Genomic DNA, 27,984 nt, shown 5'->3' with positions numbered 1-27,984 from the left:
CATGAATTATGAAGAGCTTGATACGCGTTAGAAATAAGGAGGGCTTCGTCCGCAGTTTTAAATGCAGCAACTTGCTGAATGTCCCAATAACATATCATTAGGCAATTAAATGGTTTAACAGTTCTATTCTTTTTATCCATTATGTTACAGGTGTACATGCACATGTGAAATTAACATGCGGCTAACTGCCCTCTTGTCTTGAATGTCCTCCATGGATGCACATGATCGTCCATAAAGTTGGAATCATTTTGTTTTCAGACACAATCCTCTGTTAATTGTGGTTTATTTCCATTGTGATATGTTTGGAAGAGATTGAGTAATACAGTTTTGAGAATATATACACTTTATCTGTCAAGTAGAAAGAAAAAAATAGAAAGAGTCATAATTGGCCTTGTTTGCATTTCAAGGTGTTATAATGGTGGCCTATGCGGAAAACACTTTTCGGGCCGTAAGGCATTTTTTGTTGCAGTACCATGAGTAGCTCCTGGTAACAAAATATGTCTCTACATTCATTATGTCTTATTCATAACAGGGAAAGCACAGGTGTAAAATACACATACATAAAAATGGCTTTTTATTTTAATTAACATAATTATTATATAGCTATTATTATTAAAATGCAGAGTCTTAGTGCTGACTGACACTTTATATTAGGTAGTACATTTTCATAACAGTGTAAGAAATTACATATATAAAATTCTGTTTATTATGTAGATAAAATAATATGTTGGTAACATCAAAATATGAGAATAATAAATGGCCTTTTGCACTATATCACTTGTGCTTTGAGCATGTTTGATGCTACAGCATTTTAATAACATACTAATAAATTGATTTTAACATGTAATATAATACACACACTGCCAAATTGTAATTGGTAAGTGTATTTAATGCGGCAATTTCAAGACTGACTTTGTGCATGTGTGCGTGTGTGTGTGAATTTTTGTCATTGCGTCTGTCTCAGATCCTGAGGGATTTATGAACAATGTCAAGTTCCCTCTGAAGACCTGAGTCTCTTCACTGCCTCTTAAAGCTTAATGCTCCCTGACTGAGTGGCACAGCGAGAGCCACACACTCTCTCTCTATGTGCCACAGATAATGCTAAGAACAACCTCTCAATTCCAGCTCCCCTCCTCTCCTAATGTGCCCTCCTTCCTCTACCGCACGCACACGGCCATTTCCATTCAATGAGAAAGCAGTGCAAACGTAGGCGATTGTAATGGAAAACACTAACATTGTCCCTAATGGTTTCCCATCCCAGGAGAGTTTTAAAACATATGTAAATTTATGTAAACCCAACAGAAACACATATTTACAATAGCACGGGGTAATCACAATATGAAGACATGGTGCACTGGCCTTGTAGATGGAGGCGCCATGTGTCATTAGTCTCCTTTATCTCTTTTCTGTTTCCTGTTAAGGCATCAGTGCAACAATCACTCACAATAAGAATGAAAATGATCTCCACTCATCTCTGGCACAGTGATGGAGGAGGAGAGATGGAGGATGAAGAAGGAGGTAAAGATAAAGGTTTTGTGCCCTTGCAGCTGCTGGATGCCTTGATGAAGATGCCCCATACTTCAGTTTGTTCAGCATTCAACAATAAAAACATGCTAACTGCACAAGTTTTAAAAACATCACAAAATGTATGAGGACTGATGGCACAGATGAGCAGAGGATATCTTAACCTGTACAGCATGCATTGTTGGTGAAACGAATTTCAACATTTCTGTTGTGGAAACCACAGCAGTTCTTCTATTAACTTTGTTTTTATTATTTATTCATTAGTCATCACATCACAGTAAGTTGTCTGCTCTTGTAAAGAGATAACAGCTTTGTTTAAAATGACAATTTTGTTATTTATTGTAAATTCAGTTTTCCACTGCCTTTTTGCCTAATGGTGATTCTTCTTCTTCTTCTTCTTCTTCTTCTTCTTCTTCTTATTATATTAAGTAATGCCAGCAGTGGAAAAAGAGAACAAAGACTTTGCATCTATATTAAAGCATACTAAAGTCCAAACAGCATGTTAAATTTTGGGACAATAGTCATGGGACAATAAGCGGATAAAAAGGAGAACTATAATGTATGGCGGAATAGCACTTGGGAGCACTTCGACTCGGCGCAGTAATATCATCACTTCCGCTCCCTCTCACTTCCGTCAGGAGTGATGATCCCCCTGAGTCGAAGTGCTCCCAAGTGCTATTCCGCCATACATTATAGTTATCCTTTTTATCCGCTTCGAAAAGCGCCACATTTTCTTTTGTGTCGCCATACTTGGTCGTTTAACTACTCGTGTAGCTGTATTTAAATAGGGAAAACGTGGAGGAGTTTGGTCGCTTCTAACTGTCCATCTGTGTGGATCCTAATGAATGAACTGGGCTAAGCTAAGTGCTAGCCAAGTAGCTCTGCGCGCCAGGGCGATTGAGTGCACGCATTGAGACGCAAGAGGTCTGTATCAACTCGTCTTACTTACCCGAATAACATGTTTTAATATGAAAAAACGAGTGTTCCTTTAATGAAAACGAAATCAGTTGTTAACAGTTGGGTTTTTTTTCATCATCATCATCATCATCATCATCATCGTCATCATTAATGATTTCACAGACTGGCTTGCTGCTTGTGTTTTCACATCGGTCCCAGGAGTCAGCAGCCCCACTTGTGGCTTCCAGGCCTCACTTTCTGCTCTGTTTGACCAGTTGTTCCACCTCCTTCATGAAGTGCAGGCAGAGCTCATCCTGCCACGGCAGAGCGACACACTGCACCGCCACGGGAAGACCCTCTCCTCCAGTCACAGCCTGAACACAAACACAACATCCAGTCAGTCAACAGTCACCAACCAGAACCAGCACAGCCTTCTGCCGCCATCTACTGACCAACCTGCTTACCTTTTTGAAGAGCTTGTCAAAGTTGTCCTGATAAATGCCCTTAAAGTGTCTGAGTTCCTCCTCATCCTCTGCTGTCACAGTGGAAACAGGAACAACGCCGGCAGGAAATTTGAGGAGATTGTAAAGTATCGTGTAAGAGGAATAAACTGGAATGACAGAAAATATAAACAGGTTATTCAGTGTTACACTGGCTTTTTATATTGGTAATAGTGTTGCTGTTTATAACGTTATCATGCAGGAAGGTTGCGTCCTACACTGCAAATAAAGAAAAATTGGGTGAACTCAAAATTTCAAGGCAACAAACTTCGATAACATTTTAAGTTGGACAATTAAACTAAATATTTTAAGTTTTGCTTTTGAGTTTGCTCAACTATGAATTCTGATTTTTGTCAACTTAACTGTAAGTTGAAACTCCAGCTGGAGGCAGCACATCACAGCCACAATGAGACTTTCAAGTGCAGCGGCAACTCGGAAAGTTGGCTTTCCCGCATTTCACAACAAAGAAATAAAAGTTAGCAGAACTATTGTCCCTTGTTGTGAACCCCAACTTAAAGATATAAGTAACAACAACTCACAAACTTGTTTTTGAGCAGACAACTGGCTTCCTTTGTTGTGCTAACTTACATAATGCCCTAAATATCAATTTCAAAGTTTTCAATCAAAGTTTTACCAACTTAAATCACTGTTTTAGGCCAAAAAATACAAGTTGGCTTTTTTACAGTGTAGCTCTTTGGCTACTAGGCCTACAGCAGGCAATGCAGTGGTCTGCTTTCATGATGTACTGGTAACCAGTATGATTTGTATATCAGCAAAGATGGAACATCTCTTACCCATATTTATTAAAAAAAAATATGCGGAAAAGGGGATAGATGAAGACTATATCTCATCACAAACATTGACTGCTCATGGTACCGTACTGTTAAGCTTGCTGCAGTAGAATAAGTTGTAGGCTGGTCCGATCACAGGGCACAGCAGCACATCTATGTTGCATCGTCTCCACTCTGCTATCGTATCCTGAATGTAGTCCTGATGAAAACACAAGAGAATTCACTGTCCACTGAATGTGATCATACATGTACAATCATCAGACAACCATCAGTACCTCAACAGCGGCATGGTGCTTCCACAGCTCTTGAACTGATCTATAAACAAGGCAGAGAAAGAATCAGTGTGTTCTGACATTTTGTGCATCACATGCAATGTGGAAGAAACAAAACCTCAAGTGCAAACTGTCAATGTCCAAATTTCTTTCTCACCCAACTCCACAGAGACCATCGAGACTAGCAGAACTTCGAGGAAACTACAAAATAAAAGCACGACATGAACACACTTTTACCCTCAGATGCACAATGTGTCAAAAGTGACCAGAGTTGATGCTTTTGTTTTATCCATGCATGTTATGCATTTTATTACTCAATATTTCAGAAATTCCTTTAATATGATGAGAATCATAAACGCATTTTGTTTTTCCATAAAAAGCATTTTGATAGAACTACCCCAAAATGTGCAACATGCGTCACAAATATGTAATTTTTTTAAATTGAATTTGATCCGAACCTTTGATTGATTTACATATTTGCAATAAGTAGTAAAAACTTTTTTTTTACAGGCCACTCCCATTAAGGTGTTTCATAGTTCAACAAAACTTCCTTATCAGAACTGTCATGATATATGAAAGTTTGATTGTGCTTTTCACATCAGAATAGCAAGTGAGTGAGTGAGTCATGAAGAATCTGATTCAAATTCAGTATTTGAATTCATATAGTTCACAACAATGTTCAAAAGTGAGGTGGTATATTAGTGCAACAGACCCTGAATCATAGCGACATACACACCTCGGCTAATTGCTACCATTGTCCGTGATGAGAAAACAAGGGACTACAGGTGGATTTTAACACTGTTAGGTTCTTTTCTTAATAGTACTGTTCACAACAGTCTTCATGGTAATGAACATTGAAAGGATGAAAAAAGCTTTTTTTATGAAGGGCGTCAGCTGCATTCAGTGGGGCTGCTGGCCCCAGCAGGCAGAAAGCTGTCTAGTATCTAGTAGTGCAGCCACTATATTACATTTATCCACTGGAGGAGCACCTTAAAAGGACCCTGCCTGCATTGTGTTTTTTTTTTTACTAGAAGACCACCCATGAGGGCACTGCATCTCATCACAATATTTTCTGTATATTTACACTTTCTTTAGTTTGTATTTTTAAATGTCTTTCACAGAAGAAGAGAACTCACCAGAGGCTTGAGTAGGAAAGAGAGGGTTTTCTTCAACCACTTAGGCAGATAGCAAGGGAAAAGCTGTGGACTACTGGGGTCCAGAGGGTCCCTGCCCCTAAAATAGAAACAATAAGGCACACAACAGAGCAATCTGTTCAAATTGCTTGTAAGCAGCAGAGTTTTGAGCGAAACAAAAAAATTGCAGTGCTAATCATGCTGATGTTTACCAGGTATGTTTACTCCATCTTAGTTTAACATTTTAGCACTCTGACATTGTCTCATTGGCACCAGAAAGCAGCTTTGCAGGTATTTAGACATAAAAGTCTTGAACAAGTTAAAAATCTGACCTGATGATAGCACTAGACGAAAAGTTGAGCAGTCAAAAAAAGTCATTACAGGTCATAGGGACCATACCAAATCCATCTTACAGTTGTGAAAACATTTCAGCCCAGAGGGGGGCGCTAGAGAAACAGACAGAGGACCACCATAGGATTTGCATTCCCTCCATAGACTGTGTGATTCCCTCCCAGGTGAGTGTGGACTAATCGACATAGCAACATTGCCAGAAATTAAATTACCTGATTTAGCCATTTATCAAGCAAAAACACTTAAAACTATCTGGAAGCAGCTTTCAAATGCAAGTTGTATGTTTGTATTTGTTTCAGGTAACGCTTTATAATAAGGTCCTTAATAACCATTAATTAACAAGTAATAAGGCATTGTTCTCGCTTTAGATCCGGTAGTTGCAAAAAGCATAGTTAGCTTATAGTTAACTTATAATAGATGAGCAATAAAGTATATTTTAATATCAATAAGCAAACAAAATAAGATTAATAAAGGCATGGCAAAGACATAATGGGTGGGTCATGGGTGTTTGTAATGCCATTATTAACACTTATATAAGCTTATAAACACACAATAATGTTAATAAGCATCTTGTAAGGACTTACAAGGGCCTTATTACTTGTTAATTAATGGTTATTACAAGGACCTTAATATAAAGCGTTACCGCTTAGCCAAATGCCACTGCTATGCTTCCTGCACATCCTTAAACTGTACTTGTTCTGGCATGCAGCACACCTGGCTGCATTAAACTGTGTTTAAATGCACTTCCATTATAGGTGACTGCCACACAGTGTACAATAGTGTTATACACCAAAAGAAACACAGAGGCAGACAAATTGAGAAATAGAACTCTGATGTTTTTATTGTGATTTGTGAAGTCGTTGTAAATTAAAATATTTGGGTTTAGGACTATCATAATCATTTTTATGTCATTAAAAATAAATATATTGATTAAATACCTGGCATGTTAATGGAAACTTTAACTCACACTCTTTGAAGCAGGGTGGCACCTCCGTCTGCTATGAATCCCTTTTCTACCAGTTCATGATAAGTGCTACTAAGCTTCAGAGGACTGTAAGGCACCAACTACAGGCACACATGACAGAGAGAAGGAAAAAAAATGCATTAAAAACACAAACACATCATATCAAATATTTGATGTGGCTGTAGATCATATATTGTGTGTCTGTGAGTAATGTGGCCTTACAGTGTGCCCTGCTTGCTCTAACAGGACTTTGACCTCTCTGATGACTCGGGCCATGCTTGGAGACGGATGGCAGAATCCGTCGCTTTCGAAGTAACCGATCCTGAGAGGTCTGGAGCTCTGATATATCTGAGGACAAGACATTTTCATTCTGTCACATCAGAGGGGAGACATTTTAGAGGAATCACGAATAAATAGATTTTGGTACATAAATCATAAATATTTGAGGATAAAAGATTAAAGCTTTTCTGTTCATCTTATTATTTTATCTTTTAGTTTAGTTTTCTTTAACCTCTGGGAAATACACTTTCTAGCCAATTACATGAGAAGACTGGCACACCCACATCTAAAAAAGCTCACTATTTAACACGTCATACCTAGTTTGTACAGAATCCTGGCAGTTACTAGCCAAACCAGAGATTATGCACCAGCCATGATATAGCTAGTGCATAATCCCCCATGTTTTTGTTTTTGTACTGGACTCACCTGCGCATCAAACGGTATTGGTGGAACAGTGGGGTCCAAAGAAAACATGTGGTCACAGAGCAGAGCCTGCATACACAGAGCCAGACTGTCCACATCTCTCGCCATGGGTCCCACACTTGACAGAACTCATTTGATAAGGTACAAAATAAAAAGTTACCACATATTTTCAGATAACACATGCAGTATGAAGGCAATGATACGACTGTAACTTACTTGATTTTTGTCCCCGATAAAGGGGGTTAAAACCCTTTAAACTAATCAAGACACAAAGGCAAACAACATCAAGCAAGGAAACAGTTAAAAATGTAGCCCAACGTGTGAAGAGTGTACAGTTATTATCCAAAACTGTCGAAGCAGAGATTCTCACCTGAGACGACCTGGTGTTGGCTTAAAGCCACAGATCCCACAGAATGAGGCAGGAATACGGATGCTCCCCCCTATATCACTGCCCAAACCGAGCACGGAGCCCCCTCCCCCAATGAGAGCCCCCTCCCCACCAGACGAACCTCCACAGGTCTTCTGGAGGTTGTGTGGGTTCAGGGTCTGCCCATAGATGGGGTTACCACAGTCATAACTGGAGATAAAATAACAAAAGAAAAATACAAATAACCAACGAGAATTAGAGCCTTTGCACATAATATTAAAAAAACGACCATATTACCCTTTGAAGTGGACAATTCCACCAGTGCAGACTGTATTGTGTCGAGGTTAAATTTGTGATAACTTTATGGAGAAATGATTTACCATAATAGGCCTTGGGGCAAGTTGGTTTTCACAAAGGGAATGGCTCCCTGTCTCTTCAGAACTTCAACAAGCACACAGTCCTTCTGGGCAGGCTGGTCCAGATTAATGGTCAGACCACAAGAAGAGTCATGATTCTTGTGTTTAAAATAAACACAAATAATAGTTTTAAGAGAATATACATGAAAGCGCCGTTGGTGTAATTGTAATCCTCACTATGTTATCTGTCTGCAACAAGAATAAGCTATGCCACACTGCACACACTGGCATTGTATTTTATTATATAGCCCGCTATCATAAATCACAAATTTGCCTCAGGGGCTTTACAACTCTACAGCGTATGATACCCTCCACAAAATACCTTGTAACCATAGTTTTCTTTGATGCTAACTGGAACTCCATACAAGAGACCTGTCTTGTTGGAGGACACAGTTTTCAGCTGATCAAAACTCTCCAACAGGATCCCTGTGCAGCAGTTCAGATCCTTGTGTACATCCAGAGCCTGTGGGGGGAAAACAGCAGACATGTTCATATATAACTTTCCTCCAAAAGCCTGATTGTGCAGAACGTGAAAGTCAAGTTTGAAATGTGCAAGCAGGTAGTTCAATATTTACTAAGTAGCAATGCATGAAATCTACTCAAGTTACACAAGTTGCCTTAAGAATTCCTTATCCATTTTGTGATGATAAACTACGTATTAACACTGTACTAGTTTAACTAAACAATAAAAATAAAGAAAAGGGATTCTACGTTGGTGATATTTTGTTGGTTTTCAACCTTTTCCATGTAAGAGTAAAACACGTCCTCAGGGCTCAGTGAGCCTTCCTGCAATTTCTTTGTCAGCTCAGCCAGGGACAGCGACAAGATGAGAGCCGAGTTCATCTCTGGATGCTGGAGGACACACACACACACACACACACACACACACACACACACACACACACAATAATCAACAATCTAAAGCTAAAGTACTGAGTTCACTGCCATATTAGACAAACAGCAGAAATAAATGGCTATCTCAGCAGCTGGAACCAACCCATGTTGCATTTTTTTTGATAAATGCCTATACTATTTTTGGTGAGCAACATAGTTGCAAATCAATTCAAAACTGAGTTCAGTTCTTAGACAAAGATAGAAGTGGACGGCAAACCCATTAGTGTCAACTCTCACCAACTTCTTGTACTGGAGCACAGCCTGCTCAGCCCGCTGCACGCTCTCAGTCCTCCGCTCTCTGGCTCTCTGGATCTTTCCCCTGGTCTCTTGGTGGCTGTGGACCTTCTGCACCAGCAGCACCAGAGCTCCCACAGCGCAGGCAGCCCCTGTCAGCAGTGCCGCCATCCAGATGTCAAGCTCCACTCCTTGAAGAAACTGTTTAACGTTGTCCATGATTCCCATCATTTGTCTTCTCACTGCAAGCACAAGGATGAATGTTGGCTTACTGGAGCTAAAATAATCACATACTGAACCTGTATGACTTGATGGTGGATATAATAGAAAGTCAAAAACTCAGTACGGTTAATTATTCTGGTAGAAAAGCACACTTAAGCCTTCAGTGATGTCCAACTTAGTCAATAAATACCTTTCATTACGCCAGCATTTATAACACCAGGACTGGAGAGTAGTTAGAAACACACTTAAGCACTACTAGGCATTGCATCACCTCAGTTGTGTACAAAATGGGCTATTATCCGGCGCATCAGCAATTAAAACATATCTGGTATGCTACTGTCAAAACTTAAAAATAAAAGGGTCTTTAATATTATCTTTCCAAAAAGTTTTATTATATATATATATATATATTATTATATATATAAATGAGTCCACAAAGAATATGCAAGCGTTAACAAGATTGTACAATACATTGCAAAATCGCAGTTTAATATCAGAAAGACACTAACAAGACGGCCATACTTTGGCGACAGCGACACAATAAACAAGTCTCTTTGTAAAAAAACGTTTTCATGTCAAGACGTGACGTATCACGACTTTCTGTCACCTGTTGCTTTGAGTACAACCACACAGCTGCGCCAATGCGCCAGATTATTGACATACCGTTAACAGTCCCGGCCAGGTGTGACTCTGTAGATCTGCACAGCACTGACGTGCTCAAACTAGTAAGTATCCATATCCAATCACAGGACGCGTAAATGTCACGTTCAACGTGAAGCCAGCTAGAGGGCCTTACTGACACAACTCGTGATCTGATTGGCTATCGCAACTATCTATCAACTGTATTTGCCCGTTCACTTACAGTGCACAGACGCCCGCATTGTTGATTCTGAAGGCCCGGGCAGATTTCATACAGCCTGGCAACATAAGATAGCTGAATTCTGATTGGATAAAAACTCTAACCTAAAAACAACAGCACTGGAAGGAGCATAATATGACATGAAGAGAATATGAATACTTTTAGATATTTAGGGAAAGAAAATAAAAAATTAAATTAACCTTTATCATAATTATGATCATGATTTCTGGTTATGTTAGGCCAGCAGAGAAGGCCTTGCTGGCCCTGACGGCCCACCACTGTAGAAAAGTAAGTGAACCCTTTGGCTAATGACTCCATTAAGAGCTAATTGGAGTCATTAGTTAGCAAACTTGGAGTCCTAACAATGAAATTAGATTTGAGTGAGGTGTAGAGATACTTTGACCTGTAAAAAACACTCAAACTTTTTTAGATTGCTATTCACAAGAAGCTCATATGAACCATGCATCCCAAAAAAAAAGAGAACTTTGAAGACCTGTGATCAAGAATTGTTGATTTGCATCAGACTGGAAGGGGTTACAAAGTCATCTTAAAGACTTCAGGTATTCACTGGTTGACAGTTAGACAAATGGTCCACAAATTGAGACGATTTAGTACTGTGGCGACTCTCCCAGTGAGGTAAAAAAAAAAAAAAAGAACTCCCAAGTATAGTAAAGTAAAGACTTGAAGGAATCATTGGAACTGGTTAACATCTCGAGTCATCAGTCTACCACAAACACAAGATTGAACAGGCAATCTTATGTGATGGCATGGCAGGACACCAAGGAGGAAGCAGCTGATTTCCAAAGAAACATAACACTCCTGAAGTTTGCCAAAGAGCACCTTGACACTCCACAACACTACTGGGAAAATATTTAGTGGACTAATTATGGTACATGGTGGAATTGTTGATGAAGAACACGCAGCAATAGGTATGGTGTAAAAAGCGCCCTTCATTCCAATCTGAGAACATCATCCCAACAGTGAAGTATGATGGAGGGAACATCATGATTTGGGGATGTTTTGCTGCTTCAGGGCCTGGACCACTTACTATCATTGAGGGGAAAATTAATTCCCAAGTTAATCAATGTATCCTACAGGATAATGTCAGAGTGGCTGTCTGTTATTCCACCATCACTATGAATGTTTAATGGATGTGTTCAATAAAAACATGAAATATTATAATTATTTGTGAGGTATTAGGTTAAGCAAATTATGTGTGTCTATACCTGGGACTTAGATGCAGATCAGATTTCACATTTCACATCACATTTTATGACAAATTCATGCAGAATACTACGTCATTTCAAAGGGTTCACATACATTTTCTTGCAACTGTAAAAACAATTAAGAAAAGAGTTTGTGCACACCGTCTGATAAAAAGAGACAGCAGAGAAGAGGCAAAAGAGGCAGAAATAAAGCAGACTGGTCAGCTGTAGGTTCTAAGTGAGGTATTTCTTTAAGTTATCTGCTTCTTTAAAAAAATCATGAAACATTTAGAAACATAAACCAGTCTTCCAACCAGGTCTAGTTCGGACCAGAGACAATACACTGGTGAATATACACATAAAGGAGTTTTTTAACAAAGTCACAAGAAAAAGTACAAAGCAGGCAGTGGAGGCAGGAGGCTGGTTGGCTCACGGCAAACACACCCGTCATAAAAAAATCTGTAAGGAGCGAGCACATGGAATCTGTGACACCAAGCAAATAAAATGCAGGCAGAGCAGGTTAACTCACCAAAAACCTGAAGACACAAACAAACATGAGTGAGCATGGAGTCCAAAAAATACACTCAACTGGAGGATTGTCAGCACGACTGAAATAAAACGGGATGATCCGGCAACGACAAGGGAAGTGAAACAGGTTGAGGTTGTAAAGCAAGTTACCACCGAATGTGTCTGCTCAGCAGCCAGCCACGCCCTGCTGCCATGCATACACTCATGCAGAAAAAGATGGACACAAAAAAGGGAGGGGAAGGAGAGCAACAACAGAAAAATACAACCAAGATCCTAAAGAAGCCAACCATGTTGAAATTGTGTTCTGTCGCAATTCAGCAAGAGAAAATAAAAGCCCACTTTCACAAGTCTCATCACGCCTAGCTCCAGGACTCTGCTACCAAGATAGTCTCATTGCAACAAGCTCTAATCTTTCTGGTCTCCTCTGAACCAGGTAACCTGTTAGCTGGGCCCGGCTTCATACTCTGAAAAACATGCAACAACTGTAGAATTCAGTACGGGCATTTCCTCTTTTTGTGTTGTAGTAGATTCGCCAGATACTTACTTAATTTGTTATTGTACTGAACATTTTCATAGTTGATTCATTGGATGAGGAACTATTTTGTGTGTGTGTGTGTGTGTGTGTGTGTGTGTGTTTTTTCCCCTTTCAGTTGTCTTTTAAGTTGTCTAATTTCATTTCGTATTTGTCCTCTGTGGCCATTGGTATATTACTTTACTTTTAAGCTTTTGCTCTAACACAGCAGTTCCCAAACTTTTTGCCGTGCACCCTTTTCTATGTCCCAACCAGGTTGATGCACCCCCAATCGCCCACACCTTCAAAAAAACAACCCAAGGGCATGTTTAATCATGCTCTAATGACCAAAACACACATATAATAAAATCAAGATGAAAAGTCCTGACACCATGTTAATGAACAAGATTGTCAAACGGCTCTGTCATGTTTTCATTATGACAGTTTACGCTGTACATTTTTTCCAACTCTAAAAAGTCCTGAAAATGCTCAAGACAACACTTTCTACTATTTGTCATTTGAAAACTACAGTAAAGTTACACATTACTTTAGTGAGGTTACTGAGTACAACACACTGAATATGTATGTTTCACATTTTTACTGCATATGCTCTTTGCAATTCTAATTTTGTTTACAGCATTGTGCAATAGAAAAAAACACCCTTATTTACAACGAACAACTCCCTTTGGGTAGAGCTGTGCACAGCTGTAAACAATATTGCAGTACATATTGGAACTGAACCATACACATGACTGTAAATCATTCATGCACATCAAGATGTTCCTCTCTGTCTGGCCACATAGTTTCATCACAGCCAATATCATCTCTTGCAATGCAGCGAGGAAAGTATCTCCTCATCCACCCTCTGCAGGATTGTAGAAATGATCCACACTATGTCTTGCTTGGTTCATATACAGTATGCTTGTAAAGTGTTTATGGGTTTATGGATTCAGCTCTGAGTGATTGTAGAGAAGTGGCTTTTCATCGGTTGCAACTAATGCGTCACACAGCCTTCTCATCAGTGAAAGCTGAGATTCACCTGAGAGAAATTATTCACTTTAGGAGACATTTTCAGGGGGAAAAAAAATAGAATTTGCTTGACAGATTTTGACAACTAGTTCAACATTTTTGTATGGAATGACTCAAGCAATGGAATGAGGACTATTAGTTGTATGGAATGACTATCCAGCATTCACAAGTATAGTTAATTTTGACTGACATGACATAATCAAATGATAATGTTATAAAACAGCAGAGAGTTGTACGAAAGCACTTGTAATTTGTTGGAAGGAATGAGAAACTGCTACTATGATGTTCACAAATGACTAAATGTTGTGGAGGTTGAACTAACTGTGGTGCAAATGTTAATATTGATGTGAGAAATGCACCAAAGCGACTGAGAAAAACTGTAAATGCAGAGTTTGAATTTCCCCATTGTGGGACTAATGAGGTAATCTCAATCTTAATTAAACTTTTTTTATATAGTTGAGTTGTTGGATGAAGAACTTGTTTTTTGTGTATGTGTGTTAACTTTCCAGTTGTTCTCTGGGGTTATTGGTATATTGACTTATTAGATGTTCTTTGCTCTAAGGGATTTTCCAGTTCTTGTTGATTTTACTGTTTTGTTTATCTTTACTTTATTTACTTTTATTGAGGCACAGTAAAGGTACGTGTGAACTGCTCTCCTGTAGATTTAAGTTTTTTTGGAATCATTAAAAACACAATACCTAAATGGGTAATAATGTGCCTTTTAAGTTTTCAAGTTTACACTTATTGTCATTTATGTATGTGTAACCTTACTTAATGGAAAAAATGTTTTGGGTTATTTCAATTATTTAAGTTATTATTATATACAATAATTACTTCATTATTATTTATGGCACTTTCACTATAATTTATGTATTCATTTTCATGTGTTATATTCAAGTTGATGTTACTTGTCCCCTTGCCCAAAGTTTATTAGTTCCTACCTGCACTTGTTTTGGGGGACAATTGTATGTGAGGGGAAGTCAGTAGTTGCAGTAGTTTCGCAGGGTTTCTCTTGCGTTGTGACCCATGAAGCCGATGTTGGTCATTAAAGAAGATTCAGAATTAAGTGTGGAGTTATCTTGTAGCTCGCTCATCACCCATCAGCCCGAAAGACTGGAGAACACTACACCGACAGGAAATAAGGGTTACATATGTATCTTTCCAATGCTTTTAATGTTTTGTGTAAAGCACTTTGAATTGCCTTGTTGTTGAAAGGGGCTATACAAATAAATTTGCCTTGCCTTTATGTTTCCCCTGTACAATACATAGGTTTATTTAACTCATGATGATCACATAGTGAAGTATAGTGAACCTCGAAGGAGTTAATCATATATTGAATGTAAAGGATTCTGAGACCTCTTAACCCTCTATGGTACGCATGATGCCAGTTAGGGGGAAAAAAAGAGTGTTTTTTTTGTCTTAAAATAGACTAAATAAACATAATCTGAATACATTTTATATATATATTTTATTCGTGGAAGTTTTGGGGGTTTGTTGTCTGTAGGCAACATAGTACCATAATGGTACACAAGTGAAAAAGAGTTTTTTTTCTCAATATGAACATTATCTTTTTAATAGACATGTGTAAAAGATTCAGTAGCTTCAACAGGGTACAATATGAAATATTTTACATTTTAAAACATCAAAAACTTTTTCAAACCGGTTTCTTGTCTGGAGTAGCAATTTTTTATGGCACAAAATGGCAAAGCTGTTTCCTTTGGAAAAGTCTGCAAAATAGGGATTCAATATGGCCTCCTGGAGGTCATGTGACAAATTAAAGCATTCCTACTGGTTCCCTATACTCTGCCCTCTTTTTTAAAGTATCGCATCACTCAAAAAGATGCATTGTAGAAATTTGACAGGCCAAAAATTGGTATGTTGCTTGAGGGCAACACCGTACCATAGAGGGTTAAAATATGAAACCAAACATTTGTGATAACGTTCATGTACATTCATGTTTTTCTACCACCCTGCACATGTTTTAAATGCTGTAAATCAAACATATTATTTCACAAAATGTATCACAACTGATGACAGATGAGCCGAGGAACAGAGGTCTTACCTCTACAGGATGCATTATTGGTACGATTCCAACCTCAATAAACATTTCTACTGTGAAAAAGAAATAACAGCAACAGTTCTTCTATAAGAAATCAGTAACTTTATTTTCTTATTAGTCATCACATTTTAAGAAGACGGCCTTTTCTTGTAAAGAGACAAATATGATTAAAGTGACAACATTTTCTGTTGATTTTAGTTTGACTCTTTGCCTAATGGTGATCTGAAGCTAATTTCTTCTAGAGCATGCCATTCTGTTCTGCAAAATCTGCAAATTTAAACAATGCCAGCAGTGGAAAGACAGAACAAAGACTTTAGTCTTCCCACACATACTCCAACAGGATGCAGATTCAAAGATCTTTTAATCCTCAAGAAAAATGTTTAAAAAATAACAGTAACGGTAAAAAATGCTAATGATAGAATTAAACAAAGGAGTGAAACCTTCACAACTTACATAATCAGTAAAAACAAACATTACGTTCCATTGTTTCACAGTTTACATTCAGGATTTTTTAATAAACCTAAATAGCCAAGAGAATATTCATCCTTGAGAAGCTGGAGAGAAACACAAAATATTAAATTATACTCATATATTCAAGCTACCTTTTACAAAGCAATGTTAATTGTGTTTAATTTATAAATTTAGTTTAATAATTTTACTCCTATTTAATTCATGTTTAGTGCAGGTTTTAGTTCTTGAAAAAGTACCATCATCATCATCATCATCATCATCAATGCTTTTACAGACTGGCTGGCTGTGTTTTTATATTCACGGAGTGCATTTAAATCACATTTAATCTGAAGCCCCAGGAGTCAGCAGCCCCACTTGTGGCTTCCAGGCCTCACTTTCTGCTCTGTTTGACCAGTTGTTCCACCTCCTTCATGAAGTGCAGGCAGAGCTCATCCTGCCACGGCAGAGCGACACACTGCACCGCCACGGGAAGACCCTCTCCTCCAGTCACAGCCTGAACACAAACACAACATCCAGTCAGTCACCAGTCACCAACCAGAACCAGCACAGCCTTCTGCCGCCATCTACTGACCAACCGTGGAACTGCTTTTTTAAGAGAGTCACTCAAATTCCCTGACACTGAAGTTTGGGTTATTTACGAATACGAATACGAAAACTTTATTATCCACTGAGTGGAAATTCCTCTTTGGTTTCACCATAGACATGTCTCAAAACAAACAGAATAAATAGTTAAACAATAAAGAAAAACATTTCAAGGATAGAAAAATATAAAATAGCCTACAGCAATAACTGTACTTCACACATCACCCATTCAAGTACAAAATTTCATAAAAGCACAATAATTTAGGCATATTGATATTGGTGTTTATGCTTTCCTATATGTGCCATGAATAGAACTTTTGTACACAATATATAATGTAGAAAATGTTGCTTGGTATGATTTAGAAATAGTGTTAGTTATAATTTATTCATAATATCACTTTTTTTTTTTTTAAAATAGTCAGCAGTTGACTGAAACGGAACAATAATGATGTTTATTTAGCTATTTATTTTTTATTTTCTCAGTTATCACTTATAGAGTTGGCTGACAATGTAATACATTGTTTGTATAATGTATAACAATGTTAAACATTATTTCATAAAGTTTTATGTTTGACAAAGTAGCTCTCTTGGTACCTTTGCAGAGTGAAGAATCCACATACAAAACATTGAGTTGTTGACTCTTCTATCTGCCCAGAGAATTTACCACCATCACCATTACAGCGGTGTACATCCCTCCCAGTGCTAACACCAAGAGTGTCCTCTACTCTACCAAACTACTAAAAAAAAAGCTCTTCTTCAGCGTACAGCACTCCTGTAGTGATTACAGTTGGCTCTTAAAAGTTATGTACCTACTTGATTCCTGAGGTCTAAGGCTTGTAACACCAGGTTGAATGTACTTATTGCTTTGGACAAAAATGTCAGCTAAATGATATGTAATAATAACATAAAATCCAGAAATGCACAGAGGATGTCACTGTCAGTGTCGGTTGGACGAGTAAGTTAATAACCAAACCATGAGGAGTTGAAAGGCTTAGTTTTTTAGTTTCAGCTGACTAAAAGTTTAAAGCCTTTTTTTGATGTCGTATATAAGCTACATATTTTTACAATTGAAGACAAATTACTTTGGATGTGATTTGTGCTGTTCACACTTTCATTAAAAAGAATCAGATCAGAGTCACATGAGCAAAAAAACTGGAACCCCAGTCTGAACATAGCCCTACAAACAGCCTTAAAATGATCACTTATCTATCTTGGCCTGAAACACATAAACAGAACAAAAACTAAACATTCAGCAGGGCTGTGTAGTATTAACTGTATGACATAATTTGGTGTCAGTCATCCCTCAGTCACATGTGTTGCTTACCTCTTTGAAGAGTTTGTCAAATTTGTCCTGATAAATGCCCTTAAAGTGTCTGAGTTCCTCCTCATCCTCTGCTGTCACAGTGGAAACAGGAACAACGCCGGCAGGAAATTTGAGGAGATTGTAAAGTATCGTGTACGTGGTATAAACTGGAAGGACAGAAAATAGAAACGGGTTATTCAAAGATTAATACTGGGTTTAGACACACAATAACTTCTCAGTGTACCGTACTGGTAAGCTGGCCGCAGTAGAATAAGTTGAAGGCTGGTCCGATCACAGGGCACAGCAGCACATCTATGTTGCATCGTCTCCACTCTGCTATCGTATCCTGAATGTAGTCCTGATGAAAACACAAGAGAATTCACAGTCGGCTGAATGTGATCATACATGTACAATCATCAGACAACCATCAGTACCTCAACAGCAGCATGCTGCTTCCACAGATCTTGAACTGATCTATAAACAAGGCAGAGAAAGAATCAGTGTGTATAATGAAACCTCAAGTGCAAACTGTCAATGTCAAAAAAAAAAATGTTTCTCACCCGACTCCACGGAGAGCATCCATGATTTCAGAACCACGAGGAAACTACAAAATGTAAGAACAGCATGAAACACACTTTAATTTTCAAATCACACAGTAACTGTTTTATTAAATACCTGCCAAGGAAATATTTAAACCGATGTCATACTCAGTGTCCAAGAGGATAATTATATTTTCCTTCATCTGTAATTATGCATGTCTGTCACAGAAGGAGAGAACTCACCAGAGGTCTGAGGAGGAACGAGAGGGTTTTCTTCAACCAGTTGGGAAGATAGTAAGGAACAACCTGTGCTTTGAGACAGGGGTCCAGAGGGCTTCCTTCCCTAAAAGAGAAATGATAAGAGATCATGGGCACATAACAGGACATCTGTTTATAATATGACAATATGGTTCAATTAGTTATAATTGGTATAATAAGGTTTCAGGACATCATCTTCAGATTCACATTCAGAAATGTCAGACGTTTTATTCATTGATACAAAACTTCATGGCATCCCTCTGATAGTTGATGAGATCTTTCAGGATGAACCAAATTAGTAGTTGGTCATGTTAAAATAATTGATTATTTTCTATATTGGTAAATGATTTTATGCTTGATTTCTGCTTCTCTGTTGTCTGACTCTGTGTCTGTCTCTGTGCGTGACTATCAGGTCAGCCTTGGTAAATATCTCTATGCAATTATATTAAATCAGGCAATATGATTTTGATACAATGATTATGTTTGTGTGTTAATGTTGGTTTAGAAACTGTGATTACTTTGATTACATATATTTCATTGTCTGTTTCATATTTTTTAGACTTTTAGAATCTATGTGAGACAGTGAAAATCCTTTGGCTCTGTAAGACATGATATCTTTGTAAGACATAACAAGGCAGGAGGTTTTTGTTGAATGTTCTGGAGAAGAGGCCAGGTCAGGATGGCCTTGTCCGGGGCAGCAAGATCGTATGCCCAGGTGGCATGACGTGCCGTTGTGTTAATTGGGACTGGCGAATCGGCGGGTGAGGAGGGCGGAACTTCCTGGAAGAAATCGACCAGCATGTTTTGTAAACAAATGTTAGTATTTTAATGGGTTCAGGGAGAGAGTCGTGGTTCAGGCTTCACAAACTGAAACCCGCCTGTTTGTATTCAGGGACATGAGTTTTGAACCCAGAGAATCTCTGTAAAATGCATATTTTTTGACGTATTGTGATAAAACTATGTTAAACTGAGAACTTGGACGCCTCCTGCTCTTCATTCCCCATCAATGATCTGCGCAGAAAAATGGTGAGGTTTTTTCTGTTGGTGACAGATTATTCAATTTTCAAGGTTTCCTCATGCAATTTTTCTAACAGTCAACGGACCGGCTTGATTAAGCTATTCATCAAGCAAAATCCCTTAAAATTAGTAAATTGGAGGTTTTTTTTTTTTTTACATTTCTAATTTTTTAAAAAGATATTATTTGGGCATTTTATAGCTTTATTGATACAGAGATATTCCAAGTGAAAGGGGAACACATGCAAGAAAGGGCTTTGAGGCAGATTGAAACCCAGGCCGCCCACTCACGAGGACTGAGCCTGTACAGTATGTACTCTACCAGGTGTGCTACCGGAGACGCCCCTGGCTGGAGCTACTGCTTTTATGTATTTTGTGTCAGATAACACTTTGAGCTGCAGAACTACTTTTTTTTTTAACCTTTATTTAACCAGGAAAGTCTTATTGAGATTAAAAATCTCTTTTACAAAAGAGTCCTGGACAAGACAGGCAGCAGCACAGTTAGTTACAGACAATTATTTAAAAACAACAGAGAACATAAAAATAGAGTCACAGTCAGAACATCATCAAACAAAGCATTTACAGACAGAAGAGCCAGCTTCAACATCATGAAGTAAGGATTTAAACCTGTTTAGAGAAACCAGCTCCTTAAGTTTTAGCGCATTTTGCAGCTGGTTCCATGAAAAAGGAGCAGCATAACTAAATGCCCTTTTCCCCAGTTCAGTACGGACTCTAGGCACAGTCAGTAAAAACAAGTCCTCAGAGTGGAACTGATACTTTCCTGTGCTTTTCTGAATTACATACTTCTGCAGGTATGTAGGAAGAACACCGAGGATGGTTTTATAAATAAGGTTTTTTCATATTTTAAAAGGCTAAACTATCAGTCAAAATATAATTAATTAAAATATGAAACACCACAAAAGGTAAAAAGATCTGCTGATACTCCAACATTTAAATTACTCAAAATTATATCATATGAATTAGTTTAATAACAAGGACTATACTGATTAAATAACTGGCATCTTAAAAGGAACTTTATCTCACAGCTTTTGAAGCAGGGTGGTAGCTCCGTCTGCTAGGATTCCCTTTACAATCAGTTCAGGTGCAACTTCAGAGACCTTCAGAGGACTGTAAGGCACCAACTACAGGCACAAATGACAGAGAGAAGAAAAAAATAACCGCATTAAAAACGTAAAGCTCATATCAAATATTTGATGTGGCTGTAGATCATATATTGTGTGTCTGTGAGTAATGTGGCCTTACAGTGTGCCCTGCTTGCTCTAACAGAACTTTGACCTCTCTGATGACTCGGGCCATGCTTGGAGACGGATGGCAATATCCGTCGCTTTCGAAGTAACCGATCCTGAGAGGTCTGGAGCTCTGATATATCTGAGGACAAGACATTTTCATTCTGTCAGATCAGAGGGGAGACATTTTAGAGGACAGTGAGACAAAGTTTGAATGTGTCCACAAACCCTGCCAGAAGGCCAGATCCAGGTTTTTTTTTTTATCATTATGGAGTGTATATACCTACATGTGCCTTTTTGTTTCCCCTGCACATTACTCAAGTGAATGTAACTCATTGCCATCACAGCAAAGCCCATCCCCCCAGAGAGAAAATCTTCCAACAACAAGCGGTGACCCTCGAGGGACTTTATCTTGTTTGCTCGCTTTCTCTTTAACCAGATATCTCTGGTAGCTAAAGGAAGCAGCAGTTTGGAATTTCTGACACGGTGTATTCCAGATTTCACAGCGGTTAAAGAAAAACTGTGTGTCCATGAAGTGACACAAGCCTAGATATGCATGTGTTGGGCCTCTGGGTGGACTCACCTGCGAATCAAACGGTATTGGTGGAACAGTGGGGTCCAAAGAAAACATGTGGTCACAGAGCAGAGCCTGCATACACAGAGCCAGACTGTCCACATCCCTCGCCATGGGTCCCACACTTGACAGCACTCATTTGATAAGGTACAAAAGAAAAAGTTACCACATATTTTCAGATAACACATGCAGTATGAAGGCAATGATATGACTGTACTGTATGACTTACCTGATTTTTGTCCCTGATAAATGGGACTTACACCTGTTGAACTAATCAAGACACAAAGGCAAACAACATCAAGCAAGGAAACAGTTAAAAATGTAGCCCAACGTGTGAAGAGTGTACAGTTATTATCCAAAACTGTCGAAGCAGAGATTCTCACCTGAGACGACCTGGTGTTGGCTTAAAGCCACAGATCCCACAGAATGAGGCAGGAATACGGATGCTCCCCCCTATATCACTGCCCAAACCGAGCACGGAGCCCCCTCCCCCAATGAGAGCCCCCTCCCCACCAGACGAACCTCCACAGGTCTTCTGGAGGTTGTGTGGGTTCAGGGTCTGCCCATAGATGGGGTTACCACAGTCATAACTGGAGATAAATTATTAAAAAAAAGAAAAGGCATTGGCATGTATAACTGCAATAAGTCAAGAGAGTGTTATGTTACATCAATTTCATTGATACAATTTCATCATAACATTGTCTAAGTAAACTGTTAATAATGGTAATATTTTAATCTACCACAAGATTAGACAAAATGACAGAATTCCGACAAATTAAAATGGAAAACACCATTACTTTAAAAAAAAAAAAAAAACGGAATCTGGAAGAAATCAAAACAGATTTCAAAGGGCGCCTATTGCCTTTTATTATTTGACACGATTGCATGTGTGCACAGTGTTTTGCATAGCTTATCTTTGTGAACACTTGATTAAGATTAGATTAGATTATTTACTTTAATAGGCCTTGGGGCAAGTTGGTTTTCACAAAGGGAATGGCTCCTTGTCTCTTCAGAACTTCAACAAGCACACAGTCCTTCTGGGCAGGCTGGTCCAGATTAATGGTCACACCACAAGAAGAGTCATGATTCTGATAAAGAGAGCAATGATTGATAAGAGCATGTCAAATACATAAACCTGAGCTTTATTGAGGCCAAGAACAAGCTGACCCATTATACACACACTGCTCACAATATTATTTATAATATTATTGTGGCACTAAACCACCGGCCTCTCTGATTTATGAGACAGAGCCATCAATCACATAGCAATCACCATAGTATATGACCCTCCATAACCTATTGTCCATTCCTCCACCATTTGGCCACAGATATAGGACATGGTGATGGAAAAAAAAACAAAGTATGTATTAAAGTTATATGTTGTTTTATGTGAACTGGTCTGCATTCTGGAGGACATAATATAATGCACATTTTGTGGAAATAAATTTTCCCATTGTTCCTATAAAAATGAATCAGCCCCTTCTCTTTATACAGGCAATACATAACTCCAAAATACCTTGTAAGCATAGTTTTCTTTGATGCTAACTGGAACTCCATACAAGAGACCTGTCTTGTTGGAGGACACAGTTTTCAGCTGATCAAAACTCTCCAACAGGATCCCTGTGCAGCAGTTCAGATCTTTGTCTACATCCAGAGCCTGTGGGGGGAAAACAGCAAACATGTTCATGTAGGTGTTTCCTCCAAAAGCCTGATTGTGCAGAACGTGAAAGTCAAGTTTGAAAGTTCAATATTTACTAAGTAGCAATGCATGAAATCTACTCTAAACAATTACATAAGTTGCCTTAAGAATTCCTTATCCATTTTGTGATGATAAACTATTAACACTATACTCACACAGAGTTTTACTGAACACTAACACACACACAAAAAAATATTCTACGTTGGTGATATTTTGTTGGTTTTCAACCTTTTCCATGTAAGAGTAAAACACGTCCTCAGGGCTCAGTGAGCCTTCCTGCAATTTCTTTGTCAGCTCAGCCAGGGACAGCGACAAGATGAGAGCCGAGTTCATCTCTGGATGCTGGAGGACACACACACACACACACACACACACACAATTTTTATTATCAACGTATCTGCTGATTATTGTCGCAATTAACCAATAAACACTTTTGTCTTAAAAGTAATCTGATTGGCCAAATGACACATTTTGAGTTGGCATGACATCAAAGAACAGGTGTCCCTCATGACATAATGTTGTTGGGCAGTGGTGTTCTTTATCTCTCACAGCTCATTCACTCGTTTTTTTCTTTTTATGGTGCTGATAAGTTAACACGGGACACCTGTTTGGGGTCAAATTGACCTGCTGACTTAAAATCAAGACAATGAGTCTTTGTATTGAAAGGATTTATATTGAAAGTAAAGCACTGTTATTGAACCAGAAATGAACAAAAGTTAATAGGTGAAAATGAACATGAGGGACATGTCATCACAGTGTGCTGACATGGACTGTCACCTGTTTACTTCTGCTGCTCAGCCTCATTTTGTAAACTTCTGACAGAGACTTTATGTGAAATTAATCATTTTCATTTTTAGATGTTTATAGGACTATAAACTTTGAAATGGGTCAACATAACCCAGGGTTAACATTAATAGCAAACGGGTCATTGTGCACTTACTTTGATAACTTAAAAGGCATCATATGGCATCATATCAAGTCTCACTTATCAAGTGTAATCACTTCACTCTCCGTGGGATTATTATTATCATTATTATTATTAATAATAATTATTATTATTATCATGATTATCATTGTTATTATTATTATTATCATTATTATTATTATTAATAATAATAATAATAATAATAACAATAATAATAATAATAATAATAATAATAATAATTATTATTATTATTATTATTATTATAATTCAACCAAACCAGTGACCAAACATTTTGACTTGCTAATGTGCCTGGCCATGGCCCTGTATTGGGCATTAGTGACCTTGCAAGTACAGACTAATGGGACAAGACATCATCTATAAAAAGCAACGTTATTGGTGAGTTCCACCTGCTACTTCAAGTAGCCCTAACTAATAATAATAATATCCAAAACTGTGATAAGCGTGTTGTGTTCAGTGTCAACTCTCACCAACTTCTTGTACTGGAGCACAGCCTGCTCAGCCCGCTGCACGCTGTCAGTCCTCCGCTCTCTGGCTCTCTGGATCTTTCCCCTGGTCTCATGGTGGCTGTGGACCTTCTGCACCAGCAGCACCAGAGCTCCCACACCGCAGGCAGCCCCTGTCACCAGTGCCGCCATCCGGTTGTCAAGCTCCACTCCTCGAAGAAACTGTTTAACGTGGTCCATGATTCCCATCATTTGTCTTCTCACTGCAAGCACAAGGATGCTTGCTAACCGCGACTAAAAATGACCGGTCATGTAAGTTAAAGGACTTGTCAGTGCTATAAAGTAAATAACTGGGCGGTTAAGGGAGCTTATATATTTAGCCTGAAGCTCAGTCTCATTGTGTAACATGAATTGTTCCTTTACTATAGTGTGCTCAAACCATAGACAAACTCACGCCTAACCGAACGTCTGAACCTAACCAATACACGACAACGAGTATTAACCAATCAGAGGCAGAGTAGGGCGGGCCATGTTTATCCTGCGCTATGATTGGCCAAACGACTGCGCTTGCGTGAGGTCCCGGTATCCGATTGGTTGAGGTCCTGTCCCCTGACCAATGAGCGAGGCTGTCCTCATGTCAGGCCCACGCCTTAACTAATTGGACTGCAACAAACCCGGCGGTCATGCAAAGAGCATTTAGAAGGTGCAGACATTTATATACAGTCTCTGGTGCAGATATATTGGTTTTATTTAAAAAAATCAAATAAATATACGTGCTTCTCAGCTGGTAGACCAATACCAATGCATGTAGGATGTCTCTCATTTTCATAGATCCCGGTTTTTAAAGGCAGGCATGGCTAGTTTTACAGGCCTCATAAACAAAATACCAATGCCAACATTTATTGCACACTTATGTTACACCATAAAGTTTCAGATGTTTCTCAAGTTCATGTTAAGGTACTAAGTACAAAAGTAGTCCCCGCCAAACAAGTTTTTTTCTTGCCAACAGATAATAATCAGTCCATGTATCAGTTATCTTTAAGTGATGGTCATTCTGTGTCACACCTTTATTAGCTTCAAGTATTAATCATTTTTTAAAATATAAATCACCCTGCTTTTTTTTAAAAGAGAGCCAGCCAGGCCTTCTTGTCCAACATTAGTGCCTGATCTCATAAATGCTCAACAGCATGAATGGGCATATTGCCATGGAAACACTCGAAATCTTGTGAAAAGAATTCCAAGAAGAGTGGAAGCTGTTATCACTGCAAAAGGGGGACCAACTCCATATTAAAGTTTATGAATTTGAATACCATGTCATTAAAGTCCCTGTTGGTATAATGGTCAGATGTCCCAATACTTTAATATATATACTCATATAGTGTATATTGAATGTGAATGATTCTTGATTCTGAGACCTCTTAAAATATCAAACCAAACATTTGTGATAATGTTCAAGTACATTCATGTCTTTCTCCCACCCTGTACATGTTTTAAATACTGTAAATCAAACATATTAATTAGTTTAGTTTAGCTTTTTTATTTTGAACATGTGCGAGTAACATAACAAAGTAAACTGAAAAACAAACAAATCCAATGAGAATAATCAAAACAAAAATAGCAATAGTAAAAACAAAAGCTGTAATGTGAACCTAACATGTTCTCAAAAGGAGTAGGATGAAACATATGCTCATTTAAACCTACCCCTTCTCCACTCCTCAATTAACATTTTGCCCCTAAATAGACATATATTTACATAATACATATTTACAAAAAAATAGAAAATAAATACATTAAATAAACAAATACATAAATCATTTATCATTTATGAAAACACCCGATTGTTAAAGCCCTTTAATGTTGAAGGGCAAAAGTTTTTTAATGTTGTAAGTGCCCGCTGATGTTTTAAGTTGAACTCATCCCTCAGATTATAACCCCCAACTCTGTAAAAAAAACATTTTTTTTTTTAAATATTTCCAGGAAGTAGTATTTATTGCTTTGTACATGATTTGTGCTGTTTGGAAATGAACCAGGTCAGTTAATTTTAAAGTTTCTGTTTTTAAGAATAGTGATTTTCTGTGGTCTCTATAACCCGTATTATGATTTTTATTTTTATGGCTCGTTTCTGCAGTATTGATAGAGATTGTATTGTACATTTATAAGTATTACCCCAAACCTCTGCACAGTATTGTAAATATGGTAAAATCAGTGAACAGTTGAGAATGTGGAGTGATTTTTGGTCCAGAATGTGTTTTGCTTTGCTCAGAACTGAAATGCCTGAAATGACAGTTTGCTTTGTACATGTTTTATATGAGACTTCCAGTTTATTTTATCCTCAATTGTTACCCCAAGAAACTTGTGTTCATATACTCTTTCAACGTCCACCCCATTTATTTGTAACTGTACTTGTGTATTCTTATTGCAATTGCCGAATAACATGAATTTGGCTTTACTTAAGTTTAATGATAATTTGTTTCTGTCAAACCACATTTTCAGTTTGCACATTTCAGTATAAATAGTTTTGGACCTAATACTGACCCCTGTGGGACGCCACAAGCAATGTGCAAGCATGACGATGAATGTTCCCCCAATTTCACAAATTGTTTTCTGTTACTTAAATAACTTCTCACCCTGTGCAATACTAACCCCCTGATCCCATACTTTCAAGTTCATTGATTAGTATGTTATGATTAATTGTATCAAAAGCTTTTTTGAGATCTATGAATACTCCAACTGAATGCAGTTTGTGATCTATAGCGTTTGTGATCTCCTCAATTGATTCTGTTAATACCAGTGATGTTGAGCTGTTTGCTCTAAATCCGTATTGTCTGTAAGAAAGTAATTTATGTTTGTTTATGAATTTGCCTATGTTTTTGAATAGTTTTTCTAGACTTTTGGAGAATTGTGGAAGTAAAGAAACCGGCCTGTAATTTGTGAAGTGGTGTCTGTCCCCAGTTTTATATAACGGCACAACTTTAGCTATTTTCATGTTGTTAGGAAATTTTCCAGTTTATAATGATAAGTTACAGATGTATGTAAGTGGTTCAGAAATCCCCTCAATGACCTTTTTTTTTTTTTACAACTTTCATATCAATTTCATTTGAATCAGCAGATGTTTTGTATTTACATTTATTTACTAATCTATAATGTAATGTTGGCTTACTTGAGCTAAAATAATCAGATACTGAATCTATCATGCATGACTTGATGGTGGATATAATATAAAGTCAAAAAATTCGATGCGATTAATGTTTATGAGTATTAACCAATCAGAGGCAGAGAAGGGCGGGCCATGACTTATCCTGCGCCATGATTGGCTAGGCGTCCGTGCTTGCGTGAGGTATCGGTATCCCATTTGCTGAGGTCCTGTATCAGTTATCTTTAAGTGATAATCATTCTGTGTCACATCTTTATTAGCTGCAAGTATTAATCATTTTTTATATTTTGAGACAA

General features: G+C 38.0%; 2 protein-coding genes across 2 annotated transcripts; both read right to left on the bottom strand.

Moving 5' to 3' along the window:
• Positions 1–266: 266 nt before the first annotated feature.
• On the bottom strand, positions 267–9,939 carry LOC131977220 (fatty-acid amide hydrolase 1-like). The gene is made up of 16 exons (XM_059340421.1): positions 9,931–9,939; positions 9,049–9,287; positions 8,656–8,769; positions 8,240–8,380; positions 7,882–8,015; positions 7,505–7,711; positions 7,351–7,391; positions 7,138–7,262; positions 6,655–6,780; positions 6,436–6,533; positions 5,121–5,217; positions 4,142–4,185; positions 3,988–4,027; positions 3,803–3,911; positions 2,886–3,031; positions 267–2,795 (listed from the first exon to the last, which is right to left on the bottom strand). The coding sequence occupies exons 2-16, from the start codon at positions 9,274–9,276 to the stop codon at positions 2,673–2,675; spliced, it is 1,773 nt and encodes a 590-aa protein (XP_059196404.1). The 5' UTR covers positions 9,277–9,287; positions 9,931–9,939; the 3' UTR covers positions 267–2,672.
• A 5,863-nt stretch (positions 9,940–15,802) lies between these two features.
• LOC131977219 (vitamin D3 hydroxylase-associated protein-like) lies at positions 15,803–24,989 on the bottom strand. The gene is made up of 15 exons (XM_059340420.1): positions 24,559–24,989; positions 23,374–23,487; positions 22,963–23,103; positions 22,401–22,534; positions 21,830–22,036; positions 21,676–21,716; positions 21,456–21,580; positions 20,889–21,014; positions 20,670–20,767; positions 18,597–18,696; positions 18,375–18,418; positions 18,249–18,288; positions 18,064–18,172; positions 17,836–17,981; positions 15,803–16,422 (listed from the first exon to the last, which is right to left on the bottom strand). Exons 1-15 carry the CDS (start codon positions 24,784–24,786, stop codon positions 16,300–16,302), a joined length of 1,776 nt encoding a protein of 591 aa, XP_059196403.1. The 5' UTR covers positions 24,787–24,989; the 3' UTR covers positions 15,803–16,299.
• Between the last annotated feature and the right edge of the window lie 2,995 nt (positions 24,990–27,984).

Source organism: Centropristis striata, chromosome 9 (genome assembly GCF_030273125.1).
Source record: "Centropristis striata isolate RG_2023a ecotype Rhode Island chromosome 9, C.striata_1.0, whole genome shotgun sequence".
Classification (NCBI taxonomy): domain Eukaryota; kingdom Metazoa; phylum Chordata; class Actinopteri; order Perciformes; family Serranidae; genus Centropristis; species Centropristis striata.
The sequence above is the reverse complement of the archived record's forward strand: the minus strand, read 5'-3'. Positions and strand labels throughout refer to the sequence as shown.

Excerpts from the sequence above, each read along its gene's own strand:
- LOC131977220 (XM_059340421.1), bottom strand. The coding sequence starts at position 9,276 with ATGATGGGAATCATGGACAACGTTAAACAGTTTCTTCAAGGAGTGGAG. Across the intron at positions 5,218-6,435 it reads GCCACCCTGCTTCAAAGAGT|GGGCAGGGACCCTCTGGACC; the intron begins GTGAGTTAAAGT and ends TTTCTATTTTAG. Across the intron at positions 3,912-3,987 it reads AGCACCATGCCGCTGTTGAG|GACTACATTCAGGATACGAT; the intron begins GTACTGATGGTT and ends TGTTTTCATCAG.
- LOC131977219 (XM_059340420.1), bottom strand. The coding sequence starts at position 24,786 with ATGATGGGAATCATGGACCACGTTAAACAGTTTCTTCGAGGAGTGGAG. Across the intron at positions 21,581-21,675 it reads TTATCAGGGACAAAAATCAG|TGCTGTCAAGTGTGGGACCC; the intron begins GTAAGTCATACA and ends TTATCAAATGAG. Across the intron at positions 18,419-18,596 it reads CGTTCCTCCTCAGACCTCTG|TTTCCTCGTGGTTCTGAAAT; the intron begins GTGAGTTCTCTC and ends TACATTTTGTAG.